This window comes from Protopterus annectens, chromosome 12.part0, assembly GCF_019279795.1.
Source record: "Protopterus annectens isolate FY-2018-M chromosome 12.part0, PAN1.0, whole genome shotgun sequence".
Lineage (NCBI taxonomy): Eukaryota > Metazoa > Chordata > Ceratodontiformes > Protopteridae > Protopterus > Protopterus annectens.
The window spans coordinates 1,293,494,684-1,293,520,276 of record NC_056746.1 but is presented as its reverse complement, the minus strand read 5'-3'; the positions used below and the strand labels follow the sequence as shown (position 1 = coordinate 1,293,520,276).

The window sequence follows — 25,593 nt, the reverse complement described above, 5'->3', positions numbered from 1 at the left end:
AGAGAAATTTTAAGTCCGCAGTAGCAGCTGGCTCGAAAGGAGGGAGAGTGAGTTTCTCCAATACAAAATTGAGGTCCCAGGCAGGGGTTGGATCTCTCCTGGGTGGTCTTAAGTTTTTGGCCCCTCTGAGATACTGCTTTAGCAGAGGATGAGAGAAGAGGGGAGGTTCTGTGCTGTAATGAGCTGAAATGGCAGAGGCATGGATTTTTATGCAAGAAAAGGACAGGCCCTTGTGAAGCATCTCAGTTAAGCATGGTAAAATCTGAGGAATATTTGGCACTGCTGTGCTTATTCCTAGTGATTGGTTCCAGACAGAGAATCTTTTCCATTTGTCAGCATACGATTTTCTAGTACTAGGCCTTCTCGCCTCCAAAATGACATCCATCACACGTTTGCTGAGGGATGCTAAAGATGAATTTAGGTGATTAGCCACGCTGCAAGATTCAAAGTTTGAAGCTGAGTGTGCAGAATTTGGTTGTTCTGCTGAGACAGTAAGGGGTCTGAGGCAGGTGCCACGGTGGAAGGTGTGACACATTGCACAGGAGTGGGTACCAGTGTTGGCGAGGCCAGTCTGGAGCAATCAGAATCATTTTTGGTTTGTCCTGTTTGACTTTTAGTAGAACTTTGGAGAGCAGAGGCAGAGGGGGAAAAGCATAGACGGATAGGTTTTTCCAGCTGAATGACAGAGCATCCACTTTCCAAGCTTTTTTGTGATGAGTCTTGTGCAGAATTTGCCCAACTGATAGTTCTGGCCTGAGGCAAAAAGATCTATGTCTGGACCCCCCATTTGTGTGTCAACATGTTGAACATCTGTGGTTCCAGTTTCCAATCATGTGGGTCCATGAGATGCTTAGCTCGTTTGCCAGAGTATTCAGCTTTCTTGGCAGGTATTGAGCTTGTAGTTGTATTTGGTAGTCAAGGCAGTGTTCCACAATGCCATGGCTAGTCTGCATAGGGAGTAGGAATGTGTATCCCCCTTGCTTGTTTATGTACCACATAACTGTCATGTTTGTCTTTATTACTAATTTCCTGGATGAAGGTAGTCCATGAAGGCTGTCAGTGCATTCTGTACAGCTAGCATCTCTTTCTGATTATGTAGGTGCATTTCATTTGAGCTCCATTTGCCCTGAATGCACTTCCCTGCCAGATGAGCCCCCCCCAGCATAGTCTGATGTGTCTGTAGTTAGGGTTTGGGCGGCAGGGGGTGGAGTGAATGGCAGTCCCTTGTTTTGGTGGCAGGCCTCTGCCCACCATAGGAACTGTAGTTTCAGGCAAGGTATGATAGGAATCGTTGTTTCCAGACTGTGACAATGTTGACTCTATAAACTTTTTAAGTACCACTGAAGTTTCCTCATATGCAGTCTTGCGTATGGAATTAGGAGAATGCAGGAGGCCATGAACCCCAAGGCTTGCAGAACTTGTCTTGCAGATAGCAGGGTTTTTGTGGCCACCTGTTTGAAGTAAGTCACCAATTGAATTTGCTCTTCTGGTGTTAAGTAAGCCATCTGGGCAGTTGTATTCAAGCTTGCACCCAGGAATGTAATTATTTTGAGAGGGTACCAGTTGTGATTTCTTTTTGTTTATTGTATACCCTAGACAAGTTAGAACCCTTTTTACAAACGCCAGATGCTTTAGAAGAATGTCCTTGCTTTCTGTATGAATTAGACAATCGTTCAAGTATGGATATATTTGAATATTTCTTTGCCTGCAAAATGCAATTACTGTAGCCAGGCACTTTGTGAAGACCCTGGGCGCAGTAGATAAGACAAAGGGCAGTGCAGAGAACTGGTAATGCAAATAGCCTGCTTTGAAGCGGAGGTATCTTCTGCAAGATTCCCTGATTGGGATATGCAGGTAAGCCTCAAGTGTAGAGTTACCAACCAGGCATCTTTGCCTAGCATAGAAAGTAACTGTTGAAGAGTCAGCATCTTGAATTTTGGAATGTCCAGAAATGTGTTTAGAGTAGATAAGTCCAGAATTGGACGCCATGATTTGTCTTTTCTGGGTACCATGAAAAGTCTTGAATAGAAACCTTGTCCCTTTTCCTCTTCTGGTACTGGTTGAATAGCCCCCATGTTCATGAGGGACAGAACTTGTTTCTGGGCCTCTGCCCACTGATTTGGGGGCAGGTCTGGCCATCCGTTTGGGATTGGCAACATGTGGAAATGAAATCTGTATCCCTGGGATACTATATTTAAAACCCATTTGTCCTAGGTTAAAAGTTGCCAGTTTCTTGCATGAAGTGCCAGCTTTCTCCCCAAAGGGGCGGCTAAAAGATAAGCGCTTGGTGAGTGTAGAGGAAGTCATTGAGACTGTTTACCATAGGGAGGTGACTTGTTAGTTCCAGATTTGGAGGTGGAGGCACCCCATTGTTTTGTTCTAAAGGTCCCTTGTGATTGAAACCTGAAGCCTTTGGAATGCCTGGGTTTGATTTGAGTGGCTCTCGAAGGAACTGGAAAGGACCAGTTCTTAGTAGGCCAGTGCCTACTAAATCTTGGAGGTTGCACTTGTAAGAAATCTTTCACAGTCTGCATAGATTTAGCTTTATCTTCCATCTTTTTTAAAACTTCTTCAGCCTTATTACCAAACAGACAGTCCTGTTGTAAAGGAGCATCCAACAATTTTGCTTTAACATGATCAGGCAGAGTTTGCTCTTTGACCCATGCATGCCTTCTTAACACAGACCCAGTTACAGCGGCCCTGCAGGAGGCCTCCAAAGAATCAAAACCACATTGCAAAGTATGCTTTCCAACTTTTTCTGCTGAATGTAATAAATCCTGTAAATCTTTATTTTCCACAGTCAGAAATTATCATCATTTTCTGTTTAAGCAGCCCCATAATATGCTGTTGATATTTAAGCATATGAGATTGACAGTTTAAAGCCCTGATTGCCAAGGTTGTAGAAGTGTAAACTTTCTTACCCCATCTATCCAGCGCCCTGGAATCTCTATCAGAAGGGGTAGGATTTTTAGCAGTAAAGGCCTTAATGCCCTTGGGACCCTGAAAAATGGTTTCAGGATCTGCAACAGCATTTTTGAAAAGGAATTTGTGGGAGTCAGGAACCCTATAGTATCTGTCTGGCTTACAAGCCGGAGGCAGAGAATCAGGAGCCATATTAGATTCTGAAAAAACATCATCAACAATGTCAAGAACAGGAGGTATAGCCAACGGCCTATGCTGAGGAAGAAGAAAATCCCCAAGTCTCTTTTTAGATTCAGAGAAATCCTGACTTTACCAGTGGAAATGTTCCCTTAAGGTATGTAAAGATTCCCCTAAAAGAAAAATCCTCAGGGGGAGAAGCAGAAGGAATGGAATCTTCTGCATCAGAGTCCTCATAAGTGGGTATAGGCAAATCCTGCTCATTAGAAGAGTCAGAAGAAACAGAATCCTGTTCAGAAGATTCATAATCAATGTCTTGCCTAGGCCTCTTAGAAGGGGGGGGGGGGGGTTGGCTACCCCTGATCAGAGTAATTAAATCTTCAGCCATTTTGATCATTTGTTTTTTAGGCATAGGGGCCTGCACATGTGGCCCAGGAGTCAGGTTTTTTTAGACAGATTTAGATTTTGGCCTTGGTTTTGAAGATGGCGTCAGTCTAATATACAAATCTGTAGGCCTGAAAACACCCTCAGAAGCCAGTGCCTGCACAGTGGCTCTGGACCTATCTAAGGTAGAGACATCCACGGGTTCCATAATTGAAGCATCTCGCGGCATACCAGACTCCGAATGGGTCTCAGTAGAGGCCTGCGAATCAGAAGTAGTGGGTATCAGGGGCTGCGAAAGCACCTCACTGAGTACCAGCGAACTGACTTAGAAGCATTGTCGTCAGTTTTGGACCTCGACGGTCTGTTTTTTTTCTTTGCGTTTTTTAGGTATTCCTGTAGTCGGATTGCTAATTGATGACAATTCTGGATAACTAAATCGTGAGCCAAAATATTTAGAAGCAAAAATATACCGACGTTTAATAGTGCGTTGATTTAATTTAGCATAAAACCGGCAGCAAGGTACGTTGCTGTCAGGGCCTAGGCAAGGAATACAGTACAAATGAAAATCCTTATGAGGTCCTTGCTTCCCACAAGTAATGCAATTATTAACTTTTACTGACATTGGTAAGGAGCAAGAAAAAGTTTCCCCAACAGGGTACTTAGCTTTTAGTTAAAGACTTCAGTTCTGAAACTCCAAAATGAAAATTTCGGGAGTCGGCCGACCAGCACTTGCGAACTGCTTCTGCTTCGGGCACCGTACGGCAAGAAAAACTGATGTAATGGTGTCGGCTGAATGCTTTATACCCCTGACGACCTGGAAGAAGGGACAGCAACCGACGCAGGACCCAAGACTTTGTTAATCAGGCTGACTGAGGGCAACCTGCCAGCAGATTACCCAAATGTAATGACTGCAACAGTGAAACATGAAGAACATCTACAATAACTACTATAATTGCAATAAAAAAGGCAAGTAGAAAGACAGATTTCTTTTTTTTTTTTTTTTTTTTTTTTTAAGAAAAGGAAAGGGTTGGGAGGAGTAGAAGTCTCCAAGGTGAACGACAGTCTCCTCCAACCAGAGGAGACGCCTCTAACTTAAACAGTGACTCCTTAAGAAAAATGAAAGAAGCCCTGAAGAAAGAAAGGGGCTAAATAGAAAGAATCCTCTAATTTAAATGCACTCTTTAAGGGGAATAAGGGAGAAAACAAGGGCCAAGGAGGACTGAAGACACGCCCAAGTAATAAACACAGGAGCACTCTACTTGGATTGGGAAGGTATAATAGCGTCTAAAATGAAGATATTGAGAAAAAATATAGTTAAAGCTATACAATAAATGTAATTACTAGCCTGAGCCAGCAAAGACGATCCCGATGCTTCAAGTGGCAAACAAGATCTGGGGAACAGCTGCTAAGCATCATGGGATAGGTTGTAGCCTTGATCCAGTTGAAGCTCTCGAGCTTTGGTATGTAGCTGAGTCGGAGGCTAGGTTTGGCTCTGAACCCAACTAGCAAGAATGAAGGTGAGATAGGACAACATAACATCTAGTCTTCTACAGATGTCCTGCAAAGCATTAAAAGCACAGTATATTTGATTATTCAGATCACAGCAAAAGATGTTAAGTGCAGCAGTGAGTAGAACTGCTAGGGATATCTAATAATCATGCGCAGTGGATGACTGCCCCCTGACTACTTTGTTTCACTGCCAGCACTACTATACAGTAATTAAATGCTCAGTGTTCAAACGTGCTGTTGTACCTCTAAGTTCTGAGATTCCAGGTACCAAAAGGCTCCAATGCAGGAAAAAGCTAGTGGAAATATACAAAGCATGATGCTACATTACTGGTTTAGAAAACAAGAACAGTACGGTACTCTGTCACAGATATGTTAAAACATACCTGGTGTATGTACAACTGTAAACAAAGGCTTGAGTTTTTTTCTTCTAGCATGCTCCAGCCTACTTCCAAATTGTACAATACCACAATGCTGGAACACAAACTATAAATACCATGACTTTCATCAGGTCACAGTTTGAAGCACAGAGCTGTTAGTCTTTACAAGGCACAAGCGTGGAGTTTAAAGGAGTGGCTTCAATGTTAGTTTACGCACGGATTACCAAAACTTGCTGCAGCATTAGCAATAATCTTTTTCTGTAAGTAACTTCAACAGTGTTTGGACATGGTAATCAACATATAATACAAAGTTGTGGTGCATTACCTGAGAGGAAAAAAACTACTACAACGGAGTTAATGATGGAAAACCAGTGGATCTGTACATCACTCATTGTGAGATATGTATCCCATCGGGAAGCCCACTTAATATCACTCTCCTGTAGAAAGAAAAAATACATTAAACTACATTATCTAAAAAGAACACTCTTGCCACCTCAAAACATTGCTAAAGCCTTAATCATGATACACATCACTGAAAAATAGAAAACATGCTCCATGGAATCAGAAGTATTTTTAACATTTTGTGTATTTGTTCTAAAACAGAGTAAGAGCTCTGTGCAAGTGTGTCTGCAAAATTCCAGATGAAAAAATGGATGTCAGACTTCTCATGATACTCTACATATCTACATGGAGCTATGTGAAAACGGGAATTACAAGAAATACTCTAACAGCAAATCTTCAAAAAGTTCTTACAAGAAAGGAAAAACAGACAAGCTACAGACCAACCTGTAGAAGGTGTTGAGAACCTGAAAGCTATTCCAAAACAGTAATTATCAGAAAGGGAGCTAGAGGAAAGGCAGGTATTCTTTTCCTTCTGTGTTGCAAAAGAAAAGAGCTTAGCATTCTCAGAATCCCCTTCCCAGGGGATGAATGAAGCAAAAGAAACTCCCCTATCCCTAGCTCTATGGCAACAGCCTGTACTTATCTGATGGATGACAAACAGTAGGTGGGTGCAGATGTAACAGATGGTCGCAATGCTCAAAGTCAAAAGCAATGGAAGGCAGCGCCGAGTCACGAGAGGCCAGTGTGAGGCCTTAGGCATGCATCAAACCATGCAGATTGTGTGTGTTTCTAACACTAGAGAGGACAGATCCAAGGCAAACAGAGAATGTATACATGTCTAAAGTACAGCCCTGCAAGGCTCGCCTGATGGAAAAGGACTTACTACAGTCTCTTCTATTGTTGCCAGCAAGCCTTTGTTAACAAAGCCTGAGCTCCATCATCAAACTTACTTCCTTGCCAGGGACTCAGAATAGTGTCAAGTTGAAGATATCGCAAATACTTAAACGTCAAGCTGCCTTGACAATTCCATGGAAAAGAAAAGTACTAGAAACAGCCCATTACCTACTGGACTCAGTAGGTCAACAGGTAGTGCACTCACCTTTGGTGAAGACTGCAGGTTCTATATTCTACCTCAGGTAATTGGATTATTTTCCAGTACTAACACTGCAGTGCAGCATAAGGGGGTTGGAGTTGCATTCCTGTGTGCTGTCTTTCAGACATGATGTTAAATCAAGGCTCCATCTGCCTGAGCTGGTGGTAGCTCAGATGGAAGTAAAAGATCGCTTTTTTTTTTTATCATTAAAAGTAGGGGAAGTCCGCTGTGTCCTGGCCAAATTTCACTTAGAATAAATACCACATATGGTCTCTCCTGAAAGGCCATTGGCCTAGTGGGATTAACCTGCTGAACAAAGTGCAAATTAAAATAAACTTCAAGTCATCATACATTCAATTTGAGGCTCTGTCAAATGCTAAAACAGAGCAAGACTAAGACATTCTGTCCCATTTGTGATGTTTCTCAGAGTACAGCACCAATGTTATGCAAGAGACTACCCCCCCACCAACAGAAATAAAGTGTAAATAAAACAAAATAAAACAAACAATAAAGGGCAGTCGCTGATCCCCTGGACAACAAGGGACATCTCAGGCAGCCAAGAGGAGCTTTGCAGGAAGAAAGTTATGAACTGCTAGATAAATCTAGTCTTGTCTACACGTTTCCCCTGAAGGACCAATACCAGTGTGCAATAAAGTATCCCAGACAGGAAGGAGGAAATAATATCATGCTACTAGGTGCCATTACATCACTGCGCACTCAACTATTATTCAGTATACACAGACACTTACAGACTTACATTTATTTTCCTGTACCATTTTTGATCCTATGCCTGCCAACCATTAAACCTCCCACCAACTGGACATAGCCTAATGTGTACTGGGAGTATTCTCCAGTACCTGGGTGACAGCTGTCCAGAAAACAAAAAAAAAAAAGTTATGCGCTCACCATAACGCCCCATGTGTTGTCCATTTTCATTCTTCCTCAACTGATGGGTTTGGATCCAAACCGTCGGATCCGACTTTGCCATTGCTAAAGCTCGTGGCAACCAGGAACTAGAGCTTCTCCCTTACCCACCATGCACTAACCCCAATTACCTTGGATGTTGTATGCTGCTTAGGAATATGAAAAATGAAATTTATCATTTTGATGGAGAAGCCATATCTGAAGTCTTAAAGAAGACACGCAGGCTGCGTAATACTCATTCTTCCAGAAGTCTTAATGATGGGGATTGGTGGGAGGGGAGTTGAGGAAGAATGAAAATGGACAACACAGATGGAACATTATGGTGAGTACATAACTTCTTTATCTGATGTTGTCAATTTTCATTCATTCCACAACTGATAGAAGTGTCCCCAACTACCTAATTTCCAGAGTGGGAGGAAGGATATTTCTGAGCACCAACATAACCAAAAGAAGCTCTTCTTCTGCAGACCAGATCTAATTTGTAATAAGTAATAAATTTATGTGAAGTAGTCCAAGTAGCTGCTGCACAAATATCATCCATGGACATTCTGGACTGAAATACTGAAGAAGTTGCCATGGATCTGGTGGAATGAGCCTCAATGGTTTTCGTTAGAGCGATACCTGATTTGTTACATGGCAATTTGTTATCCAATTAGATAAAGCAACTTTGGTAACTGGTTTACCCAAAGTGGGATTTCCTCATGTCTTTAGTTCTATTCAAATAGAAATGCAACTGCCTGTGGACATCCAGCAAGTGTAGCGCATAGTCACCTTTGTTGGAAAATTTGGGGAAAAACACAGACAAATTAATAGTTCGATCAATATTGGATCGGACACCCATCTTTAGAAGAAATTGCTGACTGGTACATAAAGATACTCTATCTCTATGAAAAATCAACTACGGGGGTTCTGAGGATAATCAAAAACAGCAAAAAAAAAAAAAAAAAAAAAAAAAAAAATGATGGCAGCACCAGGAAATGCCGTTCAAGATTTAATCCACAAGTTCAAGTAAAATACAAGCCAAAAGTAAGCGCTTTCGTCTCCTGCAATGGAGACTTCTTCAGACTAATGGCTTACACATAAACAAAACCTTTTTAAATACTAAAATAGCAGTCAATTAAACTTAATTGACAATTAATCATTAAAAGCTGAATTAGCAGTTTTAAAACAACATTCAGCCTAATGCTGAAAAATACCTCTAACTAAAATCCCTAATGCTTCAGTCCCTTCCTTTTTAAATACATAATAAATTATTAATAATAAATTCTTCTCTGTTATTAAGTCCTGGGGGAAAACATGCATTTAATCTAACCTGCCAGGTTCTGAGGATAATTCTTGGATCTCAGAAATTTTTCTGGCTGAAGTAATGGCTACTAAGAAAATTGTCTTCCATGAAAGAAGTTTAAGGTCACTGGAAGTTGCAGGTTCAAATGTGTGTTGAATAAGGTACTGCAACACTAAATTTAGGTCTCAAGGAGGAGTAGGACCATTAAAGGGGGCCTTACAAGCAAAATGCCTCCTAAAATGCTTTGCTTGACTTAGGAAATGGTACAGATGAGCCATTTATCCCAATGTGAAAATCTGATACTGCTGCTGTGAAGAACTAGCTCCTTCATCAAAGAGATGTGATAAAAAAATCCAATATATTATGTATGGGAGCTGTAAAGGGTTCAATGTTATGTTTTTGAGCCTAGAAAACAAATCTTTTCCAATTTGCTAGAGAATAGTTTCCTGGTGGAAGGTTTATGGGAAGATATCAAAATATGACAGACGGGATGAGAGCACTGGTTGTCTGGCTATCAATGGAATTGGAGAAACCAGGCAATCAGCCTGAGGTTTGTTAAATCTGGGTTCATCATTTCTGTCGTGTGAGACAGAAGGTCCAGAGACTGACCCAGGATCCAAGGTGGTTGAATCAAATAAGGCCAAAGAAATGGAAACCAAATTTGTCAAGACCAATAAAAGAGCAATGAAAATGACTTTGCTCTTCAACCTGGGAGATTTCTGAAGGAATTTGGAAATTAAAGGAATGGGGGGATATGCGTACAGGAGACCGGAGGGGGGGGGGCAATCATGAAGTAGAGCATCCCTTGGAGATTTTCCCTCTGGGGGGACTAGGGCAAAGTAGCAGCATTTGTTCAAGATGGAAGCGAATAGATCACAGCAAGGCTGGCCTCACTAATGAAGATCTTGCCCGCAAATTCTCTTGCTGAGGGACCATTTGTGGGATAGAAAAATGCACCTGCTCAATTTGTCTGCTATCACATTGGATTTCCCTGGATTGTGCATTGATAAGAGAAAGTGGTTGGAAGAGATTGCCCACTGCCACACTCTCAGCTACTAGACACAATGGGTAGGATTTTGGTTCCTCCCTATTTGTTTATGTACCAGATGACCAACATGTTGTCCGACTGTACAACTGCCCCCAAAGGGAGAGCAATCTGAAATGCCTGCAATGTTAACAGCACTACATTTATCTCTAGGACATTTATATGCAATTTGGCCTCCTGGGGGGGGGGGCAAGTGCCCTGGACTGTCTTCTCCAGATAATGCCCTCCCACCCTAGCTGGGAAGAGTCTGTGCTCACTATGGCCTTGGGCTGAGGGGGCATGAATGGATGACCTTGTAGAACCTGGTCTGAATGAATCCATCATTTTAGAGCTCTCTTGCAGATGTAATTATCTTGTATGACACAGGTTGATGAAGAACTGACCACTAAGCAGCTAGTATCCATTGCAAAATTCTCATATAAAACCTGGCTAGTGGTGATGCCCATGCACTGGCCCAGCAATCAAGGAGCCTTAATCCTCAACACTAACACCAGTGAGGGGCGTCCATATAGGGAAAGGATAATAAATACACACAGTAAAGTACAATTTCCCTTAAGAGCACACAGAGATCACAGTCAGTCTGGGGCTGGTTTCTCCCTTTCTCTCCAGGTCCCCAATAAGACTCCCCACTGGCACAGCTATAGGGTCCAGATCTCAGCCTAGTGGGCAAGCTAAAACCTCCAGCACCCTCGCTGTCCAACCAGTGCTTCTTGTACTTGCCCAAGTAGCTGACACCCACACACACACTTTGAGATGAGTTATATACAACCACACAGACTCCTGGGTAAGGCTGGCACACTTTCTCCAGCTGTGCTCCTTTTATCTAGACTATACGGTAGTACCACTTGCCACCACCCACTAATATTTATCAACTACTAAAAGGCCCTTATGGAAAGGGCGTTCAATTATACTGTGCAATATTATTATTCAAATGGTTAAGTGCAACAGAACAGTCAAGGCTTAGTGGAGTGGCGTGGCCAATATCACTATATGCATGCAATGTACTCTAGAGCTTAAATTATCTCTAAACAAAACAGCCACAGTTGAAAGGTTTAAAAATATTTAATAATGAATAATAAAAACAAAACACAATACTTCTTACTACACAGTGCTAGTCAAGAGTTCAGAGATCACAGAGAAATACTTAAAATAATACATTAGAAAAGTTCTGACATCAATACAGAAAAAAAGACTAATCTAATCGTCCTAGTTCCTAGCTATATCTAAGGGAAAACACAGTTCTAAAATAAACTTGCATATAGAACAAGAAAGTGCTGGTGATGTTGGATGTTCCCAAGACAAAATGCTCAATGCTCTTATTCTTTCTGTCCTTAAATTGATAACACAGTACCACTAATTCATTTCAGATTACATTATTCTTTCTGGTTCCCGAGCTAACAAACTCGGAGGTGAATAGTTCTTTTGATTTTGCAGCTGGTCAGGAAGCCAGACCAATAAAAGAAATTATACATGCAAATTCTAGCCATTAACTCTGGCCTCAAAACAATATGCAGAACGCCTCCTTCTAGACATCTCGGCTCAGAGTTTTAGATCAAAGAATTTCACAATGCTTGACTTGTCAGCTTTCTTACAGCAGAGTGCACTGTTACATTTCTGAAGTTCAACATTTAGCAAAGAGAATAAGCATGTGGCTTACATTAATAATTAAAAGTGTAAGAAACTTCTCTGTGTGGAAGATTTTCAGTCCATATATTTCTACTTAATCACTGTATATTAATCAGATTAGACAATAGTAGTAGAAGTAGCGAACATAAACTCGTCAAGTCAAAAAGTAATAGAAAATATATAATTCTACAGCATTACTAAGTATTCGAAAGTAATCCAAGCAAGGCAGGCAGTCTGTTTCCAGTAGAAAATCCTTTATTAAGTACACAGACAAACGATCCAAGTAAAAAAAAATAGAGTAATAATTTCCTCACAAGCTTTCTAAATAAATATATATATATATATATATATATATATATATATATATATATATATACTTTTTATCAGGCATGGGAGTGGTTTATTGTGCTCTAAAACAAAGTGTTATTGGTACACACATTAAAGTCACATCCCTTCCCCCATCAGTGTGACATTCGAGCTGGTCCTGCCCTACCTAGTAGCTGTCATAATAATATATAGCCCTAATGTACTTTAATGGTACATCTTATTTAACCAAATTATTAAGTAGATTATTAAGTCTGTGATTTTATACAAGGCAATATACTACATGGCTGGAAATATATCAACCTTAGTTCATTTTGCAATCAAAAATTATATATAAATATATACATATACATTTTGCATGTAAAAATCAGTTTCTATTTTCATAACCTATTGTTAACAAAGATCACTTTCGCCCTTCTAGACTTCTTCAGGTCTGTGTACAAGAACCCTAAAAACCTATATAATTGTATAATTAGTTAGTATTGTTATTACCATCATTTTGAATAAAGTGGAAAAAAAAGAGAACCAGAAAAAAAAAAAATAAATAAAAAATATATGTATGATGATGGAAACAAAAAAAGAAGTTATGTCTTACCATAACGTTCCATGTGCATTGTTCATCTCGCCTTTGTTCTTACACACGGGTTCGGAGCCGATCCTCGGCTCCGACTCGGCCGTATCACAAGCTCTGCATCTAAGAGAAGCTCGAGACTCGGTATGTATCCCATGATCCTCCCTGCTATACCTCAGATCTAGTTTGCAAGAAACTATCTTGCTCTAATGTCAACTGTATCCAACGCCTATGCAATCACACATCAAGCGATGAGACACTGGAACTACCACACATATATGTGCAAGGATAGAACGCCACCTAAAAATGAGAGGATATTGTAACTCAAGGAATAGACCAACCAAACTAGTCATACCAGTTCTTCCAGAACGTGGTGGGGGAAGGAGGGAGGGGATGCAAGAACAAAGGCAAGATGAACAATGCACATGGAGCGTTATGGTAAGACATAACTTCTTTATGTGACATTGTTCAATCTCGCCGTTTGTTCTTACACACGGGAAGTGTCCCTAGCTCCGTTACCCTGGGTGACTCACGGAAGAATGTTCCTGAGCACAGTGGAACCAAAGGAAGTCCTGTCTTTAGAGGCCTTTGTCCACCTTGTAATGCGTGATAAACGTATGAGGCTTAGCCCACGTAGCTGCTGCACAAATAGTGTCCAACGGTAATCGATCTGCATGGGCTAAAGAAGTAGAAATGGCTCTAGTAGAATGAGCCTTAGGTTTTAAAGGTAGTGGTTGATTAGCAGCTGAATGAACAAAATTGATGCACTCCGATAGCCACTTGGATAAGGTAGCCTTTGATACCGCCATGCCTTTCCTACTGTCTGCGAATGACAAACAGCTGATCAGACTTTCTGTAAACTTTAGTTCTGTCTAGATAAAATCTCAGTTGCCTATGCACATCCAATTTGTGCAACATGTATTCCAGTTTATTTGAATGGTTTTTGAAAAATGTAGGGAGTTCTATAGATTGGTTAATATTTAACACAGAACTGACTTTTGGGGAAAAACGATGGGTTTGTGCGTAAGGAAACTCTGGATGGAAAATCATGTAAGGTGGCCTCACTGACAAGGCCTGTAGCTCCGAAATTCTTCGAGAGGAGGTAACAGCAATAAGAAAAAGGGTCTTCCATGACAAAGACATGAGTGGACAACGCAGGTTCCAAGGGCACTAGCATAAGCTGGGACAACATCAAGTTTAGGTTCCATGGAAAAATTGGCTCTCAAATGGGTGGGCGAAGATGGAAAGTACCCTTCATGAAGGCCTTATAAAGTCTGTGGGACATAATAGTAGAACCACCTTCACCTACATGGAAGTTAGATATGGCCGCTAACTGTACTCTTATGGTAGATGTAGAAGCCCCTTCATGAAAAAGAATGGATAAGAACTCCAATATTTTGTGTATCGGGGCTACCAGAGGATCAATACCATGATCTGATGCCCAACACACGAAGTGCTTCCATTTGCTCCTGTATAGCTTTCTGGTGGAGGCTTTATGAGAAGAAATTAGAATGTGTTGTACTGTAGAGGACAAAAGGTTCGACCTGGCTAAACAGGGAAGCGGAGCAGCCAAGCTGTCAATTTGAGGGATTGAAGAGATGGATGAGGAAATCCCGACGAGTGAGTCAATAGGTCTGGCACTGGGTCCAGAATCCAAGGTTCCTCTATCTGATGGGACCGAAGGAAGGGAAACCAAATCTGTCGAGGCCAAAACGGTGCTATGAGGATGATCATCCTTTCTGAAGAAATTTGGGTATCAGAGGAACAGGGGGAAATGCGTACAGGAGACCTGGGGGCCAATCGTGCACTAGAGCGTCCCTGGGGACTGTCCTTGGAGGGGGAAGTAGGGCAAAGTAGCTTCTGCATTTGGCATTCAAGGGGGATGCAAATCGATCGCAGCAAGGCTGGCCCCATCTGCGTAAAATCTTTTCCGCCACTTGAATTTTCAGGGACCACTCGTGTGGTAACAGGATGGCTCTGCTCAACCTGTCCGGAATGACGTTGGATGACCCCGGGATGTGCGTTGCTATCAGAAAGCGACCTGTGGATGCTGCCCATTGCCAAATTCTCAGGGCCCCTTCTGCATAACGGGTAAGATCTGGTTCTGCCTTGCTTGTTTATGTACCAGACCACTGACATTGTCAGTCTGAACTGCTATTGTTCCCAGAGGCAAAGATTCGTGAAAGTGTTGCAACGCCAGAAACACTGCTCTCAACTCCAGGACATTGATGTGCAGATTGTACTCTGTTTTGGATCATTCTCCTTTGACTGTTCTTCCCTGAAAAAGCCCCACCCCACCCTATCAGGGAAGCGTCCGTGGTTATGGTGGCTGTAGGGCTGGGCAGGACAAAGGGACGACCTATTGTCAGATCTTGACTGTTCATCCACCATCGAAGATCCCGCTTGCAAGACTCCGTGATCAATATGTTGTGTGTCAAGGGAATTTCCTGAAACGACCACTGGGCGAAGAGCAGCCACTGTAGGACCCTCATATGCATTCTGCCCAGAGGAACTGCAATAAGAGAAGCCGCCATGAGGCCTAGGACTTACAGCACTTGCGCGGCGGGGACTTTTCTGCTCTGTAGAAGAATAGCGATCTGATCCTTGAGAGCTGACACCCGTATCAGGGGAAGCTTTAACACCATTGCTGTTGAATCCAACTCTGCCCCTATAAATGAGATACGCTGTGAGGGCGATAAGGTAGACTTTTTGAAGTTGACTGAAAGTCCTAAATGGGAACACAGGCTGAGTGTGTAGTCCCTTGCTTGTACAAGACGATGCTCGGTGGTAGCGGTATGGAGCCAGTCATCCAGATACGGAAACACCCGGAATCCTAGCCGTCTCAGGTGAGACGCTACTACTGCCATGCATTTGGTGAACACCCTGGGGGCAGAGGTGAGACCAAAGGGCAACGCCCAAAATTGGAAATGACTGGCTCCCAGCCGGAAGCGCAGGTAATCTCTGGACGCTCTGGCCATTTTGATGTGATAGTATGCATCCTGGAGATCTATTGAGCACATCCAGTCATCCTTCTGTATAAAGGGAAGGATCAATTGTAGCGTGACCATTCGGAACTTCTCCTTCCTCACGAAGGAGTTGAGTTTGCTGAGATCCAATATTGGTCTCCAGTCGCCTGTCTTTTTTGGAACTAAAAAGAACCTTGAGTAAGTTCCGGATCCTCTCTGGTCCGCCGGGACTGGTTGGATTACTTTTTTCGAGCAGCTTTGTAATTTCTACGGCTGCTGGATTTCGCAGATGGGGTGGAACATCTGGAAATCTCTTCTGTGCAGGGGGGATGGACATAAAAGGAATGTTGTATCCTCTGGTTACTATGCTTTGCACCCAAGAATCTGAGGTAAGGTTTAGCCAGGCCTCTGGGTACAAAGCCAAGCGACCCCCGACTGCCTCCAGAGTAGGACAGTCGGGCCTCCACTCAGGAGTGCTGGAAGGGCTTGCCAGGGACAGTATCCCTGATGCTGCGGACCTCCTCTGCCGCCTGGGCGGCGTCTTCCATCCCCCCCCCCCTCTGCCTCTGGAGGGGGCATCACTCTGTGCGGCCTGGTAAGATCCCTGAGTCTTACGGAACCACATTTTTCCGCCTTGTTGCCCTTTGGGGTATGGTCTAGTCGGAGCGGAAAAACGGACCCTTATGGCAGACAGGGTCTTACCTTCTAGCTCGCACAGAGTAAGAGTCTCCTTTACTTTGGGCACAAACAAGGTGGCACCATCAAAGGGGGCGTTGGCAAAGGAAGACTTAAAGGCTTCCGCAAAGGAGCACAGCCGCATCCAGGATTGTCTACGTAGAGCAATCGCTGAGGCTGCAGCCCTACTCGAACCTTCGGCTGCATACGAGATGAGCCTTATGGACAAGTTGACTATTGAAGTGAGGGTGTTGAGTTGTGCTGTCACTTTGTCCGAGACAGCAGCATTTGTGTTATCCTGGAGGGTATCTCCCAACTCTTTAATGAGATCCCTCTGAAGTCGCGTAAAATGCGTCAGGTAGTTCAGCGAACGAATGGAAAAGGTCGCTGAGCTAAATACGTGCTTCCCATACCTGTCCATAGCCCTAGAATCCTTATTAGAAGGATGGACAGAGGAAGATACTTCGGACATTTCCTTTTTCGTGGCTGCCGCTACCACCATAGCATAGACTGGGACTCCTTTCATAAGACAAGTCTTGTCCTGGGGGGCAGTAATGCACTTGTTCGGTCTCCGAGGTACTGGTTCCACTGTGTCTGGTGTCTCCCACGCCCTTCGAGTTATCAGGTCCATTAGCTCGTCGAAGGGCGGGGTCACCCAGGAGGTAGAAGGTTGAGTCCCAAACACCTTCAGCAACACCGATTCGTCTTCAGTGGGGGCAAGTGACTGCCAATCACCCCTCTGTCTTAAGATCTCCAGGATGTCAGCAAACGAGACATCCTCAGAGGAGAAACGTGGGGACCCCTCTGCCTCATCCAAATCGGTGTCAGATGTTAGAGATTCCTGTGGGGATGGGGAATCAATGTGCCTCCTCTTGTACAATCTTTTCCTCGGAACCTCATCAGAGGGGGCCATCTGGCGAAGCCTACGAGGAAGAGGGGACACCCTCTGGGGCTAGCTGAGGTGTTGGGACTCTACGCTTGGGAGGGATCGCGGGTACAGAAGTAGAACACGGCCCTTTAGGGGAAGGAGAAGACGACTCGGATAACATAGATGTCTTCTCAGACAAGACCTTCCTCATAAGATCGAAAGCCCCCGACCCCCGGGCCGAGGAATCCTCCGGATCCGAAGACCCGGGAAGCCTCCCCGACACCGGGACCAGGGGGTCCGACCCAGAAGACTAGTCAAACTGATCTGCGCAGAGGCCCCGAGGGGGAGAGTCAGGACCAAAAACTCGGTATGGCTTTCGACCCCGGAACCAAGGAGAGACCGTCGGCTCCACGACTCCTCGATAGGCTCCGCAGGCGTCGAGGTCAGCAGTGCCAATCGCACAGTGGAAGGCTTCAGCACCGAGGGTTCCACTATCATCAGTTCATCTTCTCCCGGCTCCGAAGACCGGATAGGTCTCGAAGGAGGATCCGGAGACACAGGAAGGGCTTCCAGTTTCGACACCAATTGGGACGAAACTGCAATTAGCTTGGACAGAGCCGTGTTCTCCATAAGCTTCTGTACCACATGGTCCACGTCAGTTTCGGATAAAGGCCTAGAAGAATGGGTTGAAGGGGCCGAAGACGGCACAGATCGAAGAATTGACGGTGGAGGCAGCTCCGACACCGGTTCCAAGACCTGGAGCTCGATCAAAGGTAACCGTTCGATACCCGGCCCCGAGGTCTGTGGAGCCGGCGAACGAACTTTGGAAAAGGTGCTCAGAGCCGAGGACCTGGGCTCCGACACCTTGGACGTCTTCAACCCCTTCGAAGACCTAGAAGTTTGGTCAGCCTTCTCAAAGGCTTCCAAAAGGTCTGGCTTGATTAAGCCTCTGTCTATCAGCTTCCTGCGCCTCTCCATCATGACCCTTTCACTGAACGAGTGGCAAATAGAACAATCCTCCTGCAGGTGGAGAGGGCCAAGACAGTAGACGCAGGAAGCATGATTGTCAGTGATGGACATCTTTTGTCCACATTGGCACCTTTTAAATCCGGATTTAGCCTTTTCAGACATATCAGCCATAAAACACTTGTCAAGCATGGAAAGAATTAGCTAACACTAAACCTAGGTTACTATGAGTAGAATAGTCCTAATAACTATGAAATATATCTAAAGATAAGTGAATATGAAAAACAGCACACGATAATATGTCAAATACTATGAAAAAAGTTTACAAAAGTTCTACAAGACAACTAACTGCCAGAGCCATGACAGGAAATTTTTAGGCCTAAGCCCTAAGAAAATCTATATAAATTCTCTAAAGGTAACAAACCCTATTTAAATATGCACACACACACACTAAACCTGGTTAAATATATATAAAGAGAAAAGATTAAAGAACTAAATTATTGAAAAAATAGAAATTTTTTACTGGCCCGAGCTCTCTCGATGCGATCAGCTGCAGCGGCAAACTAGATCTGAGGTATAGCAGGGAGGATCATGGAATGGAATACATACAGAGTCTCGAGCTTCTCTTAGATGCAGAGCTTGTGATGCGGCCGACTCGGAGCCGAGGATCGGCTCCGAACCCGTGTGTAAGAACAAACGGCGAGATTGAACAATGTCACATTATACACTTAAACACTTAAATTTCAAATTATTTAAAATGGTATTTAAAACCAATTTGTAGAAAAAAATAAAATAAAATACAATTAGTCATGTAAACAATGTGGCAATTTTCTAAGTTCCAGTGCACTTTTAATTGAACAGTAGTAGTTTAGTCCAGGCTTTCTAAAAGAGTTCAGCTTTAATTGCCACGAGTTCATGTTTCTCCAGAATATTCAGGATGTCTCCTTCAAGATCACCCATGTCTATGCGATCCAGGACCTGGAACTTAAAACCTGTGTGTCTTTTAAGAAGAGAAAGGTGTTTGGCTAGTGCATTATTTTTACATCCAGAGCGGATTTCTGACAGATGACATGAAATCCTTCTCTTGAGTTTATTTACAGTCTTGCCCACATAGAATGCATCACATTCATTGCACTGTGCCCTGTAAATTACTTTTTTAGTGTTACAGTCACCCCTGCACTGGTTTTAATGATCTTTAAATAAGGGTAATAAAAACTATCACCTTGCTGTATAAATATACAAAATGTACAATTAGTTTCACATCTTTTAGTGCTTTTCTCACATGGTCTAGGTTTAAATTCAACAAAACTTCTAATATTCCTGGTCTTCCTATAAACAAATGATGGGGCTTCACCTAAGATGTTAATCAGAAAAGGGTTTCCTGTGACAATGTCCCAGTTTTCTTGGGAGCCATGGCAGCCCCCACTGCTATACCAGTTTTTTGTTTGTAGTGTTTGCCATTGAAAGCAAAGAAATTGAAGTCCAGTACAAGATTAATGAGCTTGCTTAACTTTTGCAGTTGTGCCTGTGTACCATTTTGTTTCCATCAGCATACATATATTTATTTATTTATTTATTTTTTCTGGTTCTCTTTTTTCCACTTTATTCAAAATGATGGTAATAACAATACTAACTAATTATACAATTATATAGGTTTTTAGAGTTCTTGTACACAGACCTGAAGTCTAGAAGGACGAAAGCAATCTTTGTTAACAATAGGTTATGAAAATCGAAACTGATTTTTACATGCAAAATGTATATGTATATATTTATATATAATTTTTGATCGCAAAATGAACCAAGGTTGATATATTTCCAGCCATGTAGTATATTGCCCTGTATAAAATCACAGACTTAATAATCTACTTAATAATTTGGTCAAATAAGATGTACCATTAAAGTACATTAGGGCTATATATTATTATGACAGCTACTAGGTAGGGCAGGACCAGCTCGAATGTCACACTGATGGGGGAAGGGATGTGAATTTAATGTGTGTACCAATAACACTGTTTTACAGCACAATAAACCACTCCCATGCCTGATAAAAAGTATATATATATTTAGAAAGCTTGTGAGAAAATTATTACTCTATTTTTGTTTTACTTGGATCGCTTGTCTGTGTACTTAAAGGATTTTCGACTGGAAACAGACTGCCTGCCTTGCTTGGATTACTTTCGAATACTTAGTAATGCTGTAGAATTATATATTTTCTATTATTACTATTTGACTTGACGAGTTTATGTTCGCTACTTCTACTACTATTGTCTAATCTGATTAATATACAGTGATTAACTAGAAATATATGGACTGAAAATCTTCCACACAGAGAAGTTTCTTACACCGTTTTGTTTTTAGACCCACTACACTTTAGTGGGTTGTTTTGAGACTTTGGGGATACCACGGAGATTACTTGTTTTTTACATTAATATTTACAAATAACAGAATTATCTACAAAATTCTATCTGGCTAGGCTGGCAGCCTTCACCTATTTTCACACATCTCCCCCCTAGAGAACTCAAGCTAGTTTTTCAAGTGACCCTTGAGAAACGTTGTTCGAGAGGGTTAGGTCTGAGTATACCTTACCCCAATTCCCTGTCTTGAGAGCCCATCTGCATTGGCATTGCTAATCCCACTTCAGTGCTGCACTGACATATATGCTTGTAACCCTAGGCTCCATCTTAGCAACTGGGCATTTTGCTGACTGGCTCTGTTTAACCATGTTAGAGGATTGTGATCTGTCACTACAATTAATTTTCTTCCATACAGATAAGGCTGAAGTTTCTACAGTGCCCAGACATTCCTTTTACACAGCTGCATAGCATTTCTCCCTGGGTTGGAGCCTATGACCAAGATAAACCACTGGGTGTTCTTTTCCCTCTGAAGAAATGTGGCTAAGTACAGCCCCTACCCCATGGTTTGAAGCATCCACCTGCACAACAAATTATTTGCTGTAATCTGGACTGGCTAACACAGGGGGTCCTCTCAAAGCTTCTTTAAGCTTCTCGAATTCCTGCTCACATGCTGTGGTCCACACTACTTTATCTGGCCTGTTCTTCCTCGTCAGGTCTATGAGAGGAGCAGCTATGGTACTACAACTAGGGACGAACTTTCTGTAGTACCCTGCTGTCCCTAAGAATGCCCTCACCTGCTTTTTGGTAACAGGTGCAGGCCATGCCTGAATGGCTTCCACTTTGGCAGGTTCTGGCCTGATCTTACCATTCCCCACTCTATGTCCCAAGTAGGAGATCTCTGCTATGCCCACCTGACATTTGCTGGGCTTAATGGTCAACCCTTCCCTCTGCAGTCTGCCCAGCACCTCCCTGACATGTTGAAGGTGCTCTTGCCAGGAATGGCTATAGATGGCAATATCATCTAGATAAGCAAGGGCAAACCCTCCTGCTCCTGCTAGGATATGATCCATCAGCTGCTGGAAAGTCGCTGGGGCATTTTTCATCCCAAAGGGCATCTTTGTGAACTCATATAAGCCAAAAGGACTCACAAAGGATGACTTCCCTTTAGCACTGGGAGTCAAGGGCACCTGCCAGTAACTCTTGGTAAGATCAATAGTTGTAAGATACTTAGCCCCACCCAGCTGCTCTAGGGCCTCATCTGTCCTAGGGATGGGGTAAGCATTTGACTCTGTCACTATTTAATTTCCTGTAGTCCACACAGAACCTGGTGCTGCCACAGTTCTTTGGCACCAGCACCACTGGTGAGGCCCAGGGACTGTTGGACTCTTGAATTACCCCTATTTCCAAAATTTCCTGCATCTCCTCCCTCAGAGTCTGTTCGACTGTTTCAGACACTCTAGAAGGGCCTGCCTAATAGGCCTTTGGGATCCTGTATCCACTTCCCCAAACTCCTGTAACACTGTTCGGATTTCTCGATCCTGGGTAGGAGATAGATGCTGGGACATTGCTACACCTTCCACTGAGATGTCAGTCCGAGCCTCACTGAGGAGATCAGTCAACACATCTCCCTCAGACTCCTCTTGGAAGCTACTGCGAATACTCAGAACAAGGGCCTCCCTATCATGGTAAGGTTTCATCATATTAACATGGTACAATTTCTGCCCCTGCCTCCTGCCTAGCAGTTCCACCATGTAGTTAACATCACTTACCTTTCTTACCACCTTGTAGGGTACCACCCAATCTGCTTTCACCTTGTCGTGTCTGACAGGAATGAGAACCATTACCTGCTGCCCTGCAGCATACTCTCTAGCTTGAGCATTCCTGTCATACCATACCTTATTCTGTTGTTGGGCTTCTGCCAGGTTCTCCTGGGCCAAGCCCATGAGTTCCCTGAGCCTTGTCCTGAGGTTTAGGAGACATGCCACAACATACTCCTTGTGAGGTTCACACTCACCTTCCTACTCATCACAAATTAAATCTAGATGTCCCTCACCCTATGCCCATACAACAACTCAAAGGGTGACAAACCTGTGGATTTCTGGGGAACCTCTCTGTAAGCAAACAGATGGGGCAAATATTTATCCTACTCCCTCAAACTGGTCTGCAAATTCCTGTAGCATGGACTTGATTGTAGAGTTGTTAACCTCTCAACAAGACCATCAGTCTGGTGATGGTAGGGGTGGTCCTTCAGGTGCTTCACTCCACAGTACTTCCACACACAAGCCAGCAGGTCTGACATGAAATTGGCAAGTCTGTCAGTCAGTATTTCTTTTGGGAAACCTACCCTGCTGAAAATCTCTAACAAAGCATTTGCCACCTTTGCTGCCTCAATGGAGGACAGAGCCACTGCCTCAGGGTATCTTGCAGCATAATCTACCAGCACTAGGATATACTTTTTCCCTGTGGAGCTTTGGGTACTCAGAGGCTCCACAATATCCATAGCTACCCTCTGAAATGGCTCCTCAATCACAGGCAAAGGCATCAAAGGAGCTCTCACCTTGTCTACCTTTTGGCACTGCTCACAGGTCCTGCAGTAACCCTGTTACATCTGTGGAAATTCCAGGCTAATAGTAGAAGTTCTGCATAATATGTCTCTTTGTACGTTTTATGCCCATATGACCTGAAAAGGGAATATCATGGGCTACTGCTAGAAGCGCCAGATGGTAGGCTCTAGGCACTACCAACTGCTGTACCCTCTCACCTTCTAGCCTTCCCTCAGGGGTCCACTCTCTGTACAGTAACTCTTTGTCCCAGTATACAAGTTCCCCCTTCCCTTGAGAATCAGGTCTCTCACTAGCTACCTCTCCCAGGCCTTGCAATGTAGGGTCTGAGAGCTGAGCCTGTCTCAGCTCTCTCTTCATAACCCTTCCCAACTCCCCTTCCACAGGAAGTCTAGCATCCTCTGACAGTGGTGCCTGTCAGCCTTTGTACTACTACTCACCTCTACCCTTGCAGTCACTCTATCCAAGGGAACATCAGTACCCACAAGCAGTTGTGGCTCACCTTCAGTCTCACTACTACAGAGTAGCTTCCTCTCAGTCCTGGCTGCAAGTATGCAGTTTGTCTGGGTCTCCCCCAGGCTACCAAGCCCACATGCTTGTCTCCTACCCTGACTGCGTGTAACTGCATAAGCACATGGTACTGCCTCATCCAAATCCTTCCCTATCAGGACATCTGCAGGATGGTAGTTTGGTACCCCTGTTGTCTCAAGACAACTTACTACTGGCGTTTTTTCTACCCCACTTACTGGCTCCCTCACCTTTTGTTCCTCACCTTGCCTCCGTGGACATATAAATGCCACATGGCCCCACTGGTTGCATTCAAAACATTTAACCCTAGGTCCTGGACATATACCTGGACTAGTGGCATCTCCTGCTACTGGCAGATTCTGTTGGGGCAGTCTGTGATGCTCATTAGACCCATGAGCAGTACTGGGGGTCCCTTTCCTGTGGAGGGATGCCCTGCTTACTAGGTATAGGTCTCCCTTCTTCCCCAACTCATCTGAAGTAGCACATTGTCTATCAGTAACCAGATCCTCATGTCCTCAGGCAAAGTGCTAAGGGCTTGTTCCCCGCACCTAAAGGTCTGCCAAAAGTGGTGACCTGACATCCACTCACCCACCTATGAAAATAAGTGCTCAGTTCAGCAACATATTCACACACACTTTCATCTGCCTTGCATCCATGCTCACAAAACTTTTTCATATACGTTTCAGGTGTAAGCTTAAAAAATTCTAACAAGCAGTTCTTAACAGTAGTATAACCAAAACATTCCTGATCAGAAATTTTAGACAACACAGTTACAGCTTTACCATGGAGTAAGGGGGTCAGGAACCATACCCGGTGCCTTTGGTCAATGTCATACTATTTGCATACCCTCTCAAACATATGAATGAAACTATCACAATTATGCCCCTCTTTAAACTGTAGAAGAAATTGACGGACCTTTTGTGCTTCTGGGGTCCGGTTACTCCCTTCCCCATTACCTCCATGACTCTGGCAGAGTGTCAGCATCTCCTTTTCATGCTGCCTCTGCCGCTCCTTGTCCTCAGCTTCCAGGCGTAGCAGTTTCTCATTCTCCTCAGCCTGCAAACGTCGCAGTTTCTCATTGTCCTCACTCTCTAGAAGCCTCAGTCTCTCTGCTGTTTCTATGTCCACATGTTTGGCCTCCAACTCAAGTTTCTTTAGCTCCAGACAGATTCTTAAGTCGTCTGTAGAAAGATTGAGCTGTTCATTCTCTGGGTGTGGTACATCTCCACTGCCAGTCTAATCATTGTCCTGGTTGCTGTTTTCTGATGCAGATGTGACCAAAGCTACAATCATGTCTGCCTCAGTCTATGGTTTTTATGCACCAGTCCCCTAGCCTGGCACATCTTAGCCAGCTGGTTCCTTGTCAACTTTTCGTACTCCTTTGCTGACATGCTGCCTGCTCTCCCAGACAAACTAAGCTAACAAAAGAAATAAAACAATTGTGATCTGAACTCTGAGTATTCACTGCATGGCTGATTTAGAGCATCACTGCAAGGCTGATTTAGAGTACAAAAACACCTTCAGTGATCACTGTACATAAGCTACAGGAATTCACACTACCCACACCACTACAAGCCAATTAGTATCTGCCAACCAATTAATATGTGGTGTGGATATCCCACCACTGCCAAACAATATGCGACGCCCGTGCACTGGCCTAGCAATCAAGGAGCCTCAATACTCACCACTACCACCAGTGAGAGGCGTCCATATACGGAAAGGATAATAAATACACACACAGTACAGTACAATTTCCCTTAAGAGCACACAGAGATCACAGTCAGTCTGGGGCTGGTTTCTCCCTTTCTCTCCAGGTTCCCAAGAAGACTCCCCACAGGGACAGCTATACGGTCCAGATCTCAGCGTAGTGGGCAAGATAAAACCGCCAGCACCGTCTCTGTCCAAACAGTGCTTCGTATACCTGCCCAAGTAGCTGACACACACTTTGAGATAAGAGTTGTATACACTCCTGGGGAAGGCTGGCACAGGTTCTCCTCCAGAAGCTACCCCCAGACTATATGGTAGTATCAGTATCACTTGGCACCACCCACCCACTAACTCAAAAGGCCCTAAAAAAAAAGGTCCTTATGAACTGT

The 25,593-nt window shown here is 43.6% G+C and overlaps 1 protein-coding gene across 1 annotated transcript in view; it reads right to left on the bottom strand.

The window, feature by feature from the left end:
* The window catches only part of TM9SF4 (transmembrane 9 superfamily member 4), a gene marked incomplete in the record, with an annotated part of 2,004,758 nt that overhangs the window by 1,333,762 nt on the left and 645,403 nt on the right, over positions 1 to 25,593 (bottom strand). The window contains 1 exon segment of the mRNA XM_044090345.1: positions 5,695 to 5,806. Within this exon segment, the coding sequence (XP_043946280.1) occupies positions 5,695 to 5,806 (112 nt within the window).